General features: G+C 27.0%; 1 protein-coding gene across 5 annotated transcripts; it reads left to right on the top strand.

The window, feature by feature from the left end:
- Window positions 1-6,106: 6,106 nt before the first annotated feature.
- LOC103314477 (uncharacterized) lies at window positions 6,107-13,843 on the top strand. Of its 5 annotated transcripts, XR_010335855.1 has the most exons (10): window positions 6,107-10,103; window positions 10,153-10,365; window positions 10,423-11,577; window positions 11,625-12,412; window positions 12,577-12,777; window positions 12,831-12,899; window positions 12,958-13,019; window positions 13,077-13,190; window positions 13,268-13,326; window positions 13,375-13,843. XR_010335855.1 is itself a non-coding variant. In XM_064359636.1 (6 exons), the coding sequence occupies exons 1-6, from the start codon at window positions 12,193-12,195 to the stop codon at window positions 13,445-13,447; spliced, it is 954 nt and encodes a 317-aa protein (XP_064215706.1). In that variant the 5' UTR covers window positions 12,019-12,192; the 3' UTR covers window positions 13,448-13,843. The 5 variants fall into 5 exon arrangements, 1 of the variants encoding a protein (XP_064215706.1); XR_010335853.1 differs by having other exon boundaries at window positions 6,113-10,103; window positions 10,177-10,365; window positions 11,625-12,777; XR_010335854.1 differs by having other exon boundaries at window positions 6,113-10,103; window positions 11,625-12,777; window positions 13,370-13,843.
- The last annotated feature ends 3,231 nt before the right edge of the window (window positions 13,844-17,074 follow it).

Raw genomic sequence — 17,074 nt, 5'->3', positions numbered from 1 at the left:
GTTGACCGTAATCTTTCATATTATTAAAATCTATTATCCAAAACCATTCATTATAAATAATATATAAATGACTTTGAATAATTAAAAAATGATTAAATTTTTTTAGCGAACATAAATCAGGAATTAAAGGTATTTTATTTATTTGTATTTTTGTTGTTGTTGATGGTGTTGTTGTTGTTGTTGTTGTTGTTGTTGTTGTTGTTGTTGTTGTTGTTGTTGTTGATGATGATAATGATGTTGTTAGATTTTTTATTGAATATGTGGTACTCGAATTGTGAATCACTTTTGGGTCAGTTAAAATTGGGTAACCATATAAACTTGTTATACCATATATATCATCTACATGAAGATCTAAAGTATTAAGAGATTTACTTAACTTATAATAAGGAAACATTATAGCATCTTTATTTGTACTGTGAGAAAGTCCTAATGTATGACCTATTTCATGTAATAAAACTACTAATAAATTAACTGAATCATTTTGTTGTGAAAAATTATCTTCATCATGTATTTTGTAGGACCAATTTTCACTTGAGTCTAAATGTATTTCCGTAAAATTAGTTACACCATCGGGAAAATATGCGTGAGCTAACACATTACCTTTTCCATCAAAATTTGCAAAACATTTTTGAATATTATTCATTATATAAAATGTATGCTCAGTCGATGTAAATACGATAAATATATTAGCATTTTCAGGTTGACGAGTTTCAAAAAATTTTAAACTAGTATGTTTTTGCCAAATCTCAAATGCCCTTACAGCTACTTTGCGTTCAAAACGACTATTTGTATATATCATCCAATTTAATGAGGTTTTATTCCACTTTGTTAAATGCAATGTATATTCAGATAATACATCTTTCATTCCACATCTCGGCTGTTTTATGAAATTGAGTGTTTCGTTGTTAATTTTTCCGGTAGAAGGTAAATTATATGTACGTTGAAATTCTAGTAAGGCATCAGAAAAATTATTTTCATTAAATTTTAACTCTTCAAAAGTTCTGTTTTCTTCAGTTTGATTTTCACGTTGTAGATATCCAAAATTTGTTAAGTACTGAGATAAATATCGGTTTGTACAGTTTGTATTATCATCATTACCGTTCACTTCACTAACAACACTTTTACAAGATGAATACCCAATTAAAGTTATAATAATAACGATAATAATTCGCGTCATGTTTTCAGATGTATTACTTTCGTGAAACTAAGCAAAATAGGAATATTTTTTTAAAATACTTAATCTTCTCTCCCTTCAAAAAAATATATTTAATAAAACAGCCAATCAAAACATAATAACGTCGCGTGTGACGTCACAGCAGTCACGTTTATGGTGGAGGGGGGAATTTAGATTTTTCAAAATGGCGGATATTTCAAATATTGGTGGCAAATTCAAAAATCTAAAATCGCGAAAATTTAAAAGTCTGTACTTAAAATTTAAAAATTACAAAAATGTAAAAATAGGAGGCAGGAAAAATAAGGAACAAGAAATTAACAAATAAAAACAAATTTAAACTAGTTTCATTTATAAAGTTTATTTTTACAAGAACATAAGTTTATATAACAGAAAAGTATATAAAACTACATCATACATTATTACGATTACAAACATCATAATTCCTACTAGTAAAACGGTGTAACAAAGAATATAAAATTACATTAATTACTATACCTAATAACACTGTAACTCCTACTATTACACAAATTAAAAAAAAGGTAAAATTTTGGTTACTTATTAAATTATTAGCTTTAGTTATGTTTTCAATTGTATTAAATCTTTTAAAAAAGTCATCATAATGTGATAATTTATTTTTGGTTACTATAGAAGATGCAGATAAATTTTTATATTGTTGAGAACTTAACATGATATCGATTTTATCACTTTTAAGTAAGTATTTCCAATCCGTATCATGATACTGTCTGTTTTTAAAAACCAGCCGTAATTTGTAAGGAATTACAAAAGATGACAGAAATTCCGTTGTCACTGTTTGGTTCACCACATTCGTTTCATTATTGTTGAGTAGGTGGTCACTTGGGATTTTCATTTCATACACTATGTTTAACGAAGTTTGATTTTGATGAAGTTCATACCAATTTTCAGGCCATGTAGAATTTAATTTATTGAAACAAATGTATGATTCGACGATGTCCTTGGTTGGAGGATGGTAATAAATATACACTATGTTTTGAAACAAAGTTCCAAAAACAATTAGAAAATTCGGATTCATCTTCACTCTTTGTTTGCAGTGTTTGCACTCTTACAAAGAAAACACGATTCAGCTGATGGTGGTGGTCCGTCGTTTACATCTACATCAGCACTTAACACATAATGTTCCAAACAGGGTAACGCGCTCCTTATATTATCATCATCTTGATAAAACTCTGGTAGATGTCCATAAATTTCAAATAAATCCATTCGGTGTATTTTCAAAAGTTCTTGTCGCATGAGATTTCGAAGATAAAGAATTATTTGTTCACATTCTAATACTTGAGCTAATAATGTATTATTAGTACTCATTATTATTAAAAGTGTGCATGTGACTAAAATAAACACCCTCACAATAATTCTTTTATACCTATCCAGCTATCCTTATCAGTTGGAAACCCTAACCACCGTACAAGAACTTTATCTCCTTTGCGGTTTAATATTTTTTCTACCAAATATTCGTCCTTGAAATTTGTTTTTTTTAGTTCTGCTTGATAAAATCCTCCTTTTATTGGTTGACCTTCTAAATCTTCCAATAGGTATGTCACCGGATTTGTCAGATTTACTTTTATTATCTTAAAAATTTCTGTACTCCAGTTAGGGGTATATCCTTTTTCAAATAAAAATTTTTCTTTGCTTATACGCACAAAATCTCCAATTTTAAATTTTTGATTAGAATCAACAATTTTTAATCTATTATATTTACTCATTAATTCATGCTGATTTGAACTATTTACTTCAATAGGAGCTTTTCCAGTTGTACGATGCTTTGACGCATTATATTCTTTAGCAATTTTTTCAATTTTATCAATCCATTTATATGTTCCTAATAATAAACATAATTTGAATATTTTTGTTTTAATTGTACGAATTACGCGTTCAGCTATTGCAGCTTTTTTAATGCTAAATGTACGATAGTGGTTAATTTTAAATTGTTGCATTAGTTTTTTAAAATTTGAATTAAAAAATTCAGTTCCAGCATCCGTTTGTAAATTCTCTGGAGTTAATTGTTGTTTTTTATTTTCTAATAAAATGGATTTCATTGCTTTTGTCACCTCCGGAGCTGATTTTGTTTTTAAGGGTTTTAACCAAACAAATTTAGAAAAACAATTGATAACAACTAATATGTATTTATATCCTCTGTTTTGTTTTGAATACTTTTGAAAATCAGCTATATCAGCTTGCCAGAGATCATTTAAATGTTTAATAATAGTATGTCTTCTTTTAAAGTTGCGACGAGCGTTAGAAAAAAGTTCATTTACAATTTGTTCTTTTACACTGAAATTTTGCTTTGCTAATTTTTTCATTTTTTATACCTGTTGAGTCTAGTTCACTTCTTTTTTCTTCTTTTTTTGATACACTGTTTCAACACTTTCACTAACTTTATCATCAACGACCGGCTCTAAACTTCTTTTGTTCTTCTTTTTCTTCTTTGACAATGGAGAAGATGGTGATGATGATGATGATAATTGTGAGGGATTTGTGGTTCTTAATCGGCTAATATCTAATGATAAATGATCATTAATTTGTTTAACCAACATATTAATAGCATTTGTGTGGGATTCAATTATTTTTGACCACTCATTTTTTACTTCAATGAATTGATTTTGTACATGCTGAATTTCCGAATGAATATTATCCACTTTTTCTTTAATGCCCTGTTGTAATGTTTTTAAACTGTTATTTTGTTGTTCTAAAGTATTATTAATAATTTTGTATTTTTCATTCCAAATTCGATCACCTTCAGCAATATTTCCATTTAAGTCCTTTAATGCTTTAACATATCCTTTTTCTCTTAATAAATAATCCAAAAATTTTCTTTTTAATTGTAAAAATTGTAAATTTTTGTTTGTTAGATCATCTTGCAAAATTTGAAATTTTTCCGTAAAAACGTTTTCAATATTATCAATATATTTTTTATTTGCTACATCCATTGCTTTTACTGGTAATTGCACATTTGTAATTTTTTTATTTTCCATGTCGTAATCACCGTCTTTTGTAAACTTAAACGCGTACACAATTTGCTTCCGTTGATTTGTACCAGTTAAACCTGCTAAATTTCTATGTAATGATGTTTCACGCCCGAACACATCGATAGGCATCTTAACGATAAATGATTTTTTTTTACTGTGCTTTTTAATATATAACCCCTTCTTCTCTTAATTCATCTTCAATTTCATATATTTCATTAATATTATTATCATTTCCAGCCTGTAATTCCCCATGTAAATATGCTAATCTTGTTACTAATTCATTTATATCATTCCAATATTTCACTTCAACGGGTTTTTCGTTATATATACAATTTCGTATGCGATTTAATTTGAAGTTTCGTTTTGATAAAGTAGGAGACATTAACCCTTTTCCTGTTTGTTTTGAAATTGTTTGAAGTTTTGTAGGATTTTTCTTAACTAATGGTTTTATGTATTTTAAATATTTATAATTTTTACTTCCTTTTATTCGACTAAATTTATTCTCAGGATCAATTCGATGCAAATTTGTAAGTTTAATAATTCTTAAATAATTATTCATATCATTAATAGAAATTTTTTTTTCATTTGGGCGTTTATGAAATACTAATTCATAAAGTCCATCAGTACCTTGAAACATATCATTACCTATTTGTAAAAAACCGTTATTTTTAATTTTCAAAACTTTTCTTCCTAATTTCATACTGTCATTAATAGGATTTATTTTTGGACCATAGATTTTATCATGTTTGTTTGTTTTCAATAATTTTAACGTCTGCTGTATTATATCATCTTTTTCAATATTATCAGTATCAGAATCATTACTGTTATCTCCTTTATCTTCTTTTTTAATCTTATCTTTATCATCATCATCATCATCATCATCATCATCATCACCATCATCATATTTAGAATCAACATGGTTATCTTCTTTTTTTAGATGATCTTCGTCCATGTCTTTTTTTATCTTATCTTGTTCTCGAGGTTTTGTTAAATGTGAAACAATATTCGTAAGCGTATTTGAAACAGGTTTAAAAAATTGATTTAACGATTCATCTTGATTTCTTTGATAATTTCTAATTGCTTTATATTTGTTTCTAACAACATTTGCAGTTTCTAATATTTTTTTTTTGATACGTTTTTTTTGCGGAGATAATGTAGTATCCATTTCGATGGTTTATTTACTACTGATTATGTTTTCAATAATAAGGTATATTTATATATTATATTAAAATAAATTGATCGAAACCTTTCCGATAACGACCAGCTGTAATTTCATCTTCTTTATTTATAACAAGAAAACCATATTTATTTTTCCAACATTCATCGCATATGTTTTTAAATTTTGCAAAACTCATATCTGTTCCAACATGTTCTTCGTATATATATTTTAAATTTTTTTCATCTTGTTTTAATAAAATTAAAAAATTTACATTGTCACGTAATAAATGTTTAGGAATTTTAACATATGTTTGTGATAAATAAAACATGTCTAATCCTCGATGACGTCCCATACAAAAAAACGATCTTATTTTATTCTGATTAGATGTGGCAACATCGTCAAATATAAAAATAGAATTTGTTTTACATTTGTTTGGGGATATTATTTTTTCATTATCATCATATTGGTAATACCCTATTTCTTTAACTTTATTTAAAACTGATTTAAGTAACTGATATTTTATCTGGTATAGTGATTTACAATATATATACAAATTTTCAAATTTCAATCCATTCGGATGAAAAATTAAACTTAACATTATATTTGTTTTTCCACTTCCGGATGGTCCACATATTATACAACGAATTGAATTTGGAAACAATCGACCATGTTTATAATGTAATTTTAATTCGCTTGTATTAATATTTTCATAATTGATAACCGGTAAGGAAAATTTTTGTTTAATGACACGCATAATTAGTATTCTTGTTACAATGGACTATGAACTGATACTAAACAAATTTTTTATCTGCAACACTATAAATTGATGTTTGTTTTACTAATTTAGTCAGTTAGTGCTTAATGGCGAGAGGTGAAGGTTTACTTAATAGCAGCATAAACAAGTTACCGATCGAATTGCACCTTCCGGGGTATCAATACTGTGGTCCTGGTACAAAGTTAGCAAAAAGACTTAATCGACAAGATCCAGGAATAAATAAACTTGATCAGTATTGTAAAGTTCACGATATAGAATACTCTAAATCAAATAATTTGAAAGATAGACATAAAGCTGATCAAATTTTGGAAAACAAAGCCTGGTCACGTGTAATATCAAAAGACGCTAAATTTGGTGAAAAAGCAAGTGCGTGGTTGGTAACAAATATTATGAAACTAAAAAGAAAACTCGGAATGGGTATTAAAAGAACAACAAAGAAGAAAACAATTAAGAAGAAAAAAACTCGTAAATGCCAAAGAGGAATAAAAAGAACTCGTAAATGTGGAAGAGGAATGAAAAAAACACGTCAACAACAACAACAACAACAACAACAACATAATGGAAAGACAAAAATGAATTTAAGAAAAAGATGTAATACAAAAAAACGAATTGGATTTCAAGCTGGTATTATTAATAGTCTAAGAAAAAGTGGTTTAACAGAAAATCATAAAATAAGTACTATTCTAAAACACGCACGAGCAGCAGTTAAAGCAGCAGGAGGGAAAAAAAATATTAAAGTCCCTAGAATTATCCCTATTAAAAAAGGAGGACTTATACCACTTTTACCTTTAATTTTTGGTGGACTTAGTGCACTTGGAAGTTTAGGTGCTGGTGCTGCTACAGTGGCTCGTGCAGTAAATAATGCAAAAAGTGCACAGAAAAAATTAGAAGAAGCACAACGGCATAATAAAACTATGGAAGCAATAGCTATTGGAAAAAAAGGAAGCGGTCTATATTTAAAACGTTTGCGAAAAGGATATGGCTTATTTTTAAAAAAATTTTCAAAAAACTCCCAATAAAGCTACCCAAGAAAGCATTAACTAATCAAAATTTACTAAAATATGCTAAAATCTTAAAACTTACAGATTTTCGAGGTGTATTTATGAAAGATAAATTACCACAACATTGTTTTAATTATGAAAGTGGAATAGTAAATCTTGATGATAATAAAGGAGAAGGCACACATTGGGTAGCTTATAAAAAAAATAAAAAAATTGTGCATTATTTTGATAGTTTTGGCAACTTTAAGCCACCAAAATCCCTAATTAATTATTTTAAAAACTGTAAAATTTATTATAACCATGATAAATTTCAAAATCTAACCTATAATTGTGGACATTTGTGTTTAAAATTTCTATATAATATGAAACATAATTAAATTAAATCAGTTTCATTCTAACAGTTGTCATGTTTGTTCTTCTTTTATTTACTGATACGAAAAGTGTTTTGAGTGTTAATCTGTCACCACCAATTTATATTGATAATAATTATATATATTCTCTAGCACTAATTGGATTAGATACTTATAATCACATACCAAATATTGAAGATGGTACTGATAAGTTATATTATAACACAATAACCAAAAATCCTTCAAATAATCAAATTGTTAGAACACAAAACGTAATTCGTCTTCCTAAAGGAACATTTGAAATTTCAGATATCGAAAAATACATTCAAGATAATTTAGTTGGAAGTGAAGTAAGTGAGAAAGAAAGAAATACATTTTTTTCATTAAAACCAAATATAAATACATTAAAGTGTGAAATAAAAAGCATATACGAAATAGACTTTACGCCAGCTGATTCAATTTCTAAAATCCTAGGCTTTTCCAATAAAATATTACAAGCAAATCAATTACATGAAAGCGATTTACCTGTAAATATTATCAAGGCAAATTCAATAAGGGTAGACTGTAATATAATAGAAGGCTCATATTTAAACGGAAATTTATATCATAGTTTATATCAAAGTCCAATTACTGTAAGTCCAGCTGAACAAATTGTAATAAGTCCCCAAAATCATATTTATTTACCTATAGATAGACAACAAGTCATAGAAAATATTACCCTAAAACTTGTTGATCAAAACAGTGAATTAATTGATTTTAACGGGCAAACAATCAATATTCAATTAGCATTAAAAATTGAAAGAAAATAATATTGAATATGAGATTAATCTATAAAGATGAGAGTTCCACCAGTTTCTTATCAGTACCAAATGAACCATCTAGCCGTTCATTAGCTATAACAAGTGGTTCTTCAAAAAACTTAAAATCTACAAAAAAACTAACCTTAAAATCGAAAACAAAATTAACCTCAAAAAGTATCAAGATTTTAAAATCATTAGGTTACAATGTCGTTAATATCAAACGTACTCCAAATCTTTCGAAAACCTACACAAGACGAAAGTATTGAAAGGACAGAAGAACACACATATAATCCTCAAAATCAACTATTTAGAAATAATGATCGCATAAATTTTATTATTAATCAAGAAAACGTATGGATATTATGGAAAAAATCATATATTAAAATCAATTGTACCTTAGAATGGGATCCACTTCCTGCAAACACAACTGAAGAAGCATTTGGTCAAGTTACTTTAACCAATAATATCGGTCCATTTTTATTTGATTCTATTTCATATTACCTTAATAATACTGAAATAGATAGTGTAGACCAAGTTGGTTTGGTTTCAACAGTTAAAACATATCTTTGTTTTATGAAAAATGAATTTGAGGAATATCAGTCTCTAGGATGGACAAAAACTTTAAATGATCAACTTTATACATTTGATCCGAGAACTAAAAAGTTTTCTCTTAAATTAAAATTATCTCAAATGTTAAATTTACCATTTACTTATGAACGTATTATGTGTGGCACTCATAAAATAAGTTTAGTAAGATCTAGAACAGATGATAATTGTTATGTGAGTACAGGAGTAAGAAAAGCTCGAATTACTATAACAGATATGAATTTAGTAGCTTTACATGTTTATCCTGCTGCTAAAATTCAACTTCAGTTACTTGATTCAATAAAAAAAAATCGTGCAATTCCATTAGCTTTTCAAAAATGGGAAATACAGTCTAAGGATTTACCAGACGCTAAAACAACTTCATGGAAAATTCAAACCATTCAACGTGTTGAACGTCCTAATTGGATTATTGTATTTTTTCAAACTGAACGAGATTTTAATTCACGAAAAAATAGCACTCATTTTGATCATATTAACTTACAAAATATAAGATTAAAAATTAACAGCAGATATATTCCTTACGATAAGTGGAGACTTGATTTTACAAAAAATTATTATGAAGAAGCTTATGATGCTTATACTGAGTTTTATAAAACCTATTATCAAAAAAATCGCCATCAACCATTTTTAAATTATAATGAATATAAAAATTCACCTTTATTTATAATTGACTGTACGACTAATGTACACGAAAATGCTTTCTCTTCCGAAATGGATGCCACAATCGAAATTGAAAGTTCAGAAAATTTTCCAATTCATACAAAAGCCTACTATATAATTATTCAAGATCGAGTCGGAAGTTATAATGCAATATCAGAAGCAATTACCATGTTTCCATAATCTTAATTTAGATTAGATTCGTTCAATTTAGTTTAATTTAGTTTAATTTAGTTTAGTTTAATTTAATTTAATTATAGTAATTTTAAATGAAAATTCAATAAGTATGAGTCATTATCTTTCGAGTATAAATTTAGAACCAACTGCAGATAAGAAATATTATATAAAAAAAAACAACTGTTTCCATGTATCAGAACATCTTGGGGTTTTTAACACAAAACACGATGACAAAATTAAATACAGGTTTCAACGTTAAAGAAAAGAACAAAAAAAACGAAAAGAATGAAAAGAACAAAAAAAACCAAAATAATGAAGAGGAGGAAATTAATAAAGATATTTCTTGGGACGTACGAGTAATTAAAAAAGGCGATGACTTTTCACTTCTTTTATCGTTTTTTTGTAAGTGATAATAAATTTAATTTTTAGATTTCAATTCTGATTTTTTCAGTTACTTACGCTTTTAATGCAATAGGATTTTTAATAATAATGATAATGTGTTTTTCCAAAAAAACATATATTACAATGGCTGGGTATTATGGAGCTTTAATGGGATTAGCAGTATCGATACTTCACTACGGTCTAAGTTTATTCTTTACATTCCTAAGGACTAACAAAACTGACACTTCCATTTTAATTTCTTCTTTATTAATATGTATTTCAGGTAAAACAATATTTTTAGCATTTAATATTAAAATTATATTCATTTTTTGATTTTCAGCATTGGTGTTGTATATCAATTGGATAATGTTTTTTTATAAATTTTATAACTTTCAAAATCAAGCGTGTATATTAATTACAAAAAATAAAAAATCTAATCCTTATTTTGTATTTTTATTATTATTCCTTCCAAACTTATATATAACATTAAAATTTATCTTGTTTTAATCAGTTTTATAATGGTTATCGACTTGTTCGGACGTAACTCAATATCATCAGGATATACTCGTAATATCCTAAATGATAAATTTGAGAACATAATTAATAATATAATACCCACTGAAATTGATGATAAATTAAATAAATCAATAAACAAAATAGAAAAACATATTTTCGATTTAACTAAAAAAATAAACAAAATAAATAATCTCTTTGAAAAAGAGAAAACCAACTTAACAATCAATAAGGAAATAATTGAAAATCATTTTAATAAAATGGAACAATATACTCGTAAAATCCTAAATGATAAGTTTGAGAACATAATTAATAATATAATACCTATTGAAATTGATGATAAATTAAATAAATCAATAAACAATATAGAAAAACATATTTTCGATATAACTAAAAAAATAAATATAATAGATAATCTATTTAAAAAAGAGAAAACCAACTTAATAATCAATAAGGAAATAATTGAAAATCATTTTAATAAAATGGAACAAATTTTATTTGATTTACATAAAGTATTTGAGAAGTTTAAACAATATGATAAAGAGATGAACAGTAAAATAGGAATCTTAGATAGTAAACTTAAAAATATTAACAATATTATTAATTCAATTACCAATGTGCTAGATAAAAGAATGAACAATAAAATTACAACTATACTTGACACTCATATGAATAATAAAATTGATATCAAATGGAAAATGTTAATGAATAATACTAATGAACTAACGAATCGAATTAAAAAATTGGAAAAAGAATATAATACATTAGATAAAAAAAGAACGACCATACCAAAAACTATAACTAACAGCAAAAAAATGAAAAATACAAATAAAAAACAAACCAACGAAAAAATTGATTCTTATGAGAATACTGAAATAGATGATGTTAAAATAGAACCTTTACCCCACAATAAAAACAAATGTCTTCCAGGTTACCAAGCTGACAAGCATGGACATTGTAGAGAAGTATATTAAACATGTCTGTAAGTATTACGAAAAATAAATTCAATATTTATGTATATTTTTTTAGTTTTAGGCTTATAGGTACCTTATTCTACAAGAATTAAATAAAAATATACAATTAGTAAAATACAATTATAACAACATGTAATAATGAAATAATAAATTATTAATGAACATTCCCTTCTTGTTAGTCACAAGGTTACACGTGTAATATTATTGTGATTTGTGGTTTTTTATCTTATCAATTACTATCTTGCTCCTAATTAAAATTTATTTATCAACGGAAATTGTGGTTAGAAACATTCTATTTCTGTTAGTCATAGGGTTACACGTGTGATATTTATTGTGGTTTGTGGTTTTTTATCTTATCAATTACTGTCTTGTCTATAACTTTGTTATTGTGATTAGTCTTTGTTACTGTGATTTGTGATTTTTATCTTATCAATTACTATCTTGCCCCTAATTAAAATTTATTTATCAACGGAAATTGTGGTTTTCATGTCTCATCCTGTTGTTCAACCCAACTTTATATAAAGACGTTCATGTACATGGTATTTCGAGTAGTGTCTAGTCAAACGTAGTGTAGTCGAAAAACTGTCTTAAAAATATATATATATATATATAATGTCGTTATAATGTCGTTACCAAATATTGAATTTCGATTAACTACACTAGAACTTGAAGAATTCTTAAGCAGTGTATACGACCTTAAAGAAAAAATAATTCTCCAAAAAGTATGGAAGACGTTAGCAAATTTAAATTCAAATGGACGGAAATCTTTTTTGAGTGGAGGATACGCAGCATTCATAAAAGGCTACACAACAGCGTATACAGACGTGGATATTTATATAGAAGGTAATCCACGTAAAGAAGAGATCACTGATCTCACAAAATACTATAACATAAACAATTCAAATATTATCACATATTTCGAAATGGAGACGTCGAATCTAAATATCTTATTTAATTTTATATACGTAAAGCGACCTTGGGATAATATCATAATAAATGCTCTGCAGATAATTAGTGAATTTGATATAAATATATGTAAAATCGCATATTTTCCAATCGAAATCAACGGAGGGTTAAAAATACAATTAGTTGAAATGGTATTATCCAGTAAAGATTTATCATTTCAAAAAGCAAAAACGGTAGAACGGGCTCTAAAATATGAACTACGATTAAAAGAAAATATATCAGAAAAACTGCTTGCTATACAGGTAAGGAAAACTTTATTCGTTTTATTAATTTGTTACTTAATATTTTATTTTAGAAATCGAGTAATTCAAATCCAAAAATATATATAAATTTGAAAGAAAACGCTACTGTAGAAGACAAAGATGTATAATCAATTTTAAATATCCATTTATAAATAATAATAATAATAGCAATTGTTTTAGGCTATGTTCCGAAGATTAAAAAGCCACTTTGAAAAAAATAAATCAACTTCTTTTCAGGATACGTAAGTTTTTATCTTGTATGTACAATAAGAAACTTTTGATTTTATTTTTTCTTCTAGATCTACTGACGGACTGATGAATTGCGTATCATTAACATCATCATCATCATCTACAAGCCTACCATTAGGACTTATGACACCAGCAAAGGAAACCTCTAATTTTTTTCAGGAAAAGTAAGTTTCCATTTTACATATAAAATAAGTATATTTATTTAATAATTCCAAATATAATTTTTTCTTTTCATTCTCAGATCAACCGATAGATGTGAGAAGGACAACAACAAAAAGACCGCTGATTTTTTTAGGATAAGTAAGTTTTTCATTTTATATGTTTAGTTTTTTTTCTTTTTAAGTTCAGTTCAACAGATGGAATCATCGCCAACAGGGGAGGACCACTGCGCTTCACATCATCAACAGGATTCAGGCTTTAGGACAGAGGACGATCTCCAGAAGTCCAAAAATCCACACCACTGTTGTTAGACGTCGTCATAATCTTTTTTTAACTTTATTATTATTAGCCAGTCTAAAAACAAAAAGTCAAGCCGAAGGTTATTGGGGGGTTGTTAGGGGAAAATCCTAGACACAGACCAGATCACCTCTCTCAACCCCCCGCAAAAAAACCTTCGGCTTGACAAAAAAAAAAAAATAAAAAAAAATAAAAAAAATAAAAAAACCTACCTATACCTACCCTACCTATACCTACCTACCTCGTTTGTACCGTATGTAAATATATGATATATTGTATGTTGTTTTGTTTTAATATATTATTTTTAAAATACTCATATTAATGTAAAATATTATTTTATAAATACATAATGTGTTACATATTATTGTTTTTTTTTCTGAAAGCAAAAAAAATAATAATCCTAATCAGGATTTTAACCTCGATTTCCTTATCGATAAAATAATGACTTTCCTTTATTAGTTATTAGTGACAAGCGTGATTTTCTGATATTTTGCTTAACTCAATACAGCATGTTTTGCTCGATTTCCTTATCGATAAAATAATGACTTTCCTTTATTAGTTATTAGTGACAAGCGTGATTTTCTGATATTTTGCTTAACTCAATACAGCATGTTTTGTATACTTCATGTATTCAAAATTGCACATTTCAAAAATCATATATTCAAAATTTCACAACCCCAAAAACCAAAAATTTCACAACCCCAAAATTCGCAAACGCGCGGGGGTGTGTGGTGTGTTGCGTCGGTCGGCCATCATCATCATCATCATCTGATATTGGCGGGAAGTTTAAAAAATAAAAAAAAATAATTAAAATGGAGGCCACCAGCGCCATCTTTGATTGAAGGCGGCGGCGGCGCTGACTGACGGCAGCGCCATCTAGCGAAAAGCTTGCAGACCGTACCGTGGCGCCATCTAACGTGAGAATTTAAACCGAATTTGTGACGACATCGGCGCTTATATCCTACTCATATTAATAACAATAACATTAATAATAATAATACTAATAGTACTAAATTTGCTTATATGCAAGCGCTTAATTAAGGTAACAGTTTCTTGCTTATATCTCGAAAACAGTTACTCCTATCAATTTTTATCTTTTTACTAAAATTAAAGCTGATAAAATTTCCTACAAAATAGTTATTTGCATTTTTTATGTAGAACTAACCATAAGCGAGATATAAGTTTGAAAATAATTAATATTTAAAGAAAAAGTGCTTTAACAGAAAATGTCTTGTGATTTAAAATACACTTAATTTAATGGGTCCAATACTTTATTAGAAGAAAAAGGAGGTGACATAAAAGTCACCAAAATTTTCAGAGTTGTTTTTAGTACTAAATTTGCTTATATGTAAGCCCTTAATTAAGGTAACAGTTTTTTGGTTTCTTGCTTATATCTCGAAAACAGTTACTCCTATCAATTTTTACCTTTTCACTAAAATTAAAGCTGATAAAATTTCCTACAAAATAGTTATTTGCATTTTTTATGTAGGACTAACCATAAGCGAGATATAAGTTTGTAAATAATTAATATTTAAAAAAAAATTGCTTTAACAGAAAATGTCTTGTGATTTAAAATACACTTAATTTAATGGGTCCAATACTTTATTAGAAGAAAAAAAAGGTGACATAAAAGTCACTGAAGTTTTCAGAGTCGTTTTTAAATGCTGCATTTTCGTCTTAGTCTCAAATATTGAAAACTGAATTACATTTTTGTTCAGTAACAGTTACAGTTTTCTTATTGGTTTTTTGCTTATATCTCGAAACCAGTTACTCCTATCAATTTTTACCTTTTTTTCAAAATTAAAGCTGATAAAATTTCCTACAAAATAGTTAATTGCATTTTTTTTGTAAGACCAACCATAAGCGAGTTATAGAGTTGGATATAAATAATCTTTAACAAAAATTTGCTTTAAAATAAAATGTTTGATAATCCGAAATTAAACTAAATTAATTAAGACTAACACATTAGTAGAGGAAAAAGGAGAAGACATAAAAGTCACCAAAATCTTGAGAGTCGTTTTTAGTCGTCATATTAATAACAATAACATTAATAATAATAATACTAATATTACTAAATTTGCTTATATGCAAGCGCTTAATTAAGGCAACAGTTTCTTGCTTATATCTCGAAAACAGTTACTCCTATCAATTTTTATCTTTTTACAAAAATTAAAGCTGATTAAGTTTCCTACAAAATAGTTATTTGCATTTTTTATGTAGGACTAACCATAAGCGAGATATAAGTTTGAAAATAATTAATATTTAAAAAAAAAGTGTTTGACAGAAAATGTCTTGTGATTTATAATACACTTAATTTATTGGGTCCAATACTTTATTAGAAGGAAAGGGAGGTGACATAAAAGTCACTAAAGTTTTAAGAGTCGTTTTTAAATGCTGCATTTTCGTCTTCGTCTCAAACAATGAAAACTGAATTACATTTTTGTTCAGTAACTGTAACAGTTTTCACTTTGGTTTTTTGCTTATATCTCGAAAACAATTACTCTTATCAATTTTTATCTTTTTTTCAAAATTAAAGCTGATAAAATTTCCTACAAAATAGTTATTTGCATTTTTTTTGTAAGACCAACCATAAGCGAGTTATAGTGTTGGATATAAATAATCATTAACAAAAATTTGCTTTAAAATAAAATGTTTGAAAAACCGAAATTAAACTAAATAAATTGAGTCTAACACTTTAGTATAGGAAAAAGGAGAAGACATAAAAGTCACCAAAGTCTTGAGAGTCGTTTTTAATCGTCATATTAATAACAATAACATTAATAATAATAATACTAATATTACTAAATTTGCTTATATGCAAGCGCTTAATTAAGATAACAGTTTCTTGCTTATATCTCGAAAACAGTTACTCCTATCAATTTTTATCTTTCTACTAAAATTAAAGCTGATAAAATTTCCTACAAAATAGCTATTTGCATTTTTTATGTAGAACTAACCATAAGCGAGATATAAGTTTGAAAATAATTAATATTTAAAGAAAAAGTGCTTTAACAGAAAATGTCTTGTGATTTAAAATACACTTAATTTAATGGGTTCAATACTTTATTAGAAGAAAAAGGAGGTGACATAAAAGTCACCAAAGTCTTCAGAGTGGTTTTTAGTACTAAATTTGCTTATATGTAAGCCCTTAATTAAGGTAACAGTTTTTTGGTTTCTTGCTTATATCTCGAAAACAGTTACTCCTATCAATTTTTATCTTTTCACTAAAATTAAAGCTGATAAAATTTCCTACAAAATACTTATTTGCATTTTTCATGTAGGACTAACCATAAGCGAGATATAAGTTTGAAAATAATTAATATTTAAAAAAAAAGTGTTTTAACAGAAAATGCCTTGGGATTTAAAATACACTTAATTTATTGGGTCCAATAGTTTATTAGAAGAAAAAGGAGGTGACATAAAAGTCACTGAAGTCTTCAGAGTCGATTTTAAATGCTGCATTTTCGTCTTCGTCTCAAACATTGAAAACTGAATTACATTTTTGTTCAGTAACAGTTACAGTTCGCTCCATTGAATCATTCGAAATAAATTATTTTGACACAACAACGAAAATAATTTTTTTGTTTAAACT

Source organism: Tribolium castaneum, unplaced genomic scaffold (genome assembly GCF_031307605.1).
Source record: "Tribolium castaneum strain GA2 unplaced genomic scaffold, icTriCast1.1 ptg000027l, whole genome shotgun sequence".
In the NCBI taxonomy this organism is placed as follows: Eukaryota; Metazoa; Arthropoda; class Insecta; order Coleoptera; family Tenebrionidae; genus Tribolium; species Tribolium castaneum.
This window is presented reverse-complemented; position numbering and strand designations above follow the sequence as displayed.

What these genes read in the sequence shown, in the direction of transcription:
- LOC103314477 (XM_064359636.1), top strand. Translation starts at nt 12,193, where the DNA reads ATGTCGTTACCAAATATTGAATTTCGATTAACTACACTAGAACTTGAA. An exon ending in CTACTGTAGAAGACAAAGAT is followed by an intron (nt 12,900 to 12,957) that starts GTATAATCAATT and finishes CAATTGTTTTAG; the next exon opens with GCTATGTTCCGAAGATTAAA. An exon ending in TCAACTTCTTTTCAGGATAC is followed by an intron (nt 13,020 to 13,076) that starts GTAAGTTTTTAT and finishes TTTTTCTTCTAG; the next exon opens with ATCTACTGACGGACTGATGA.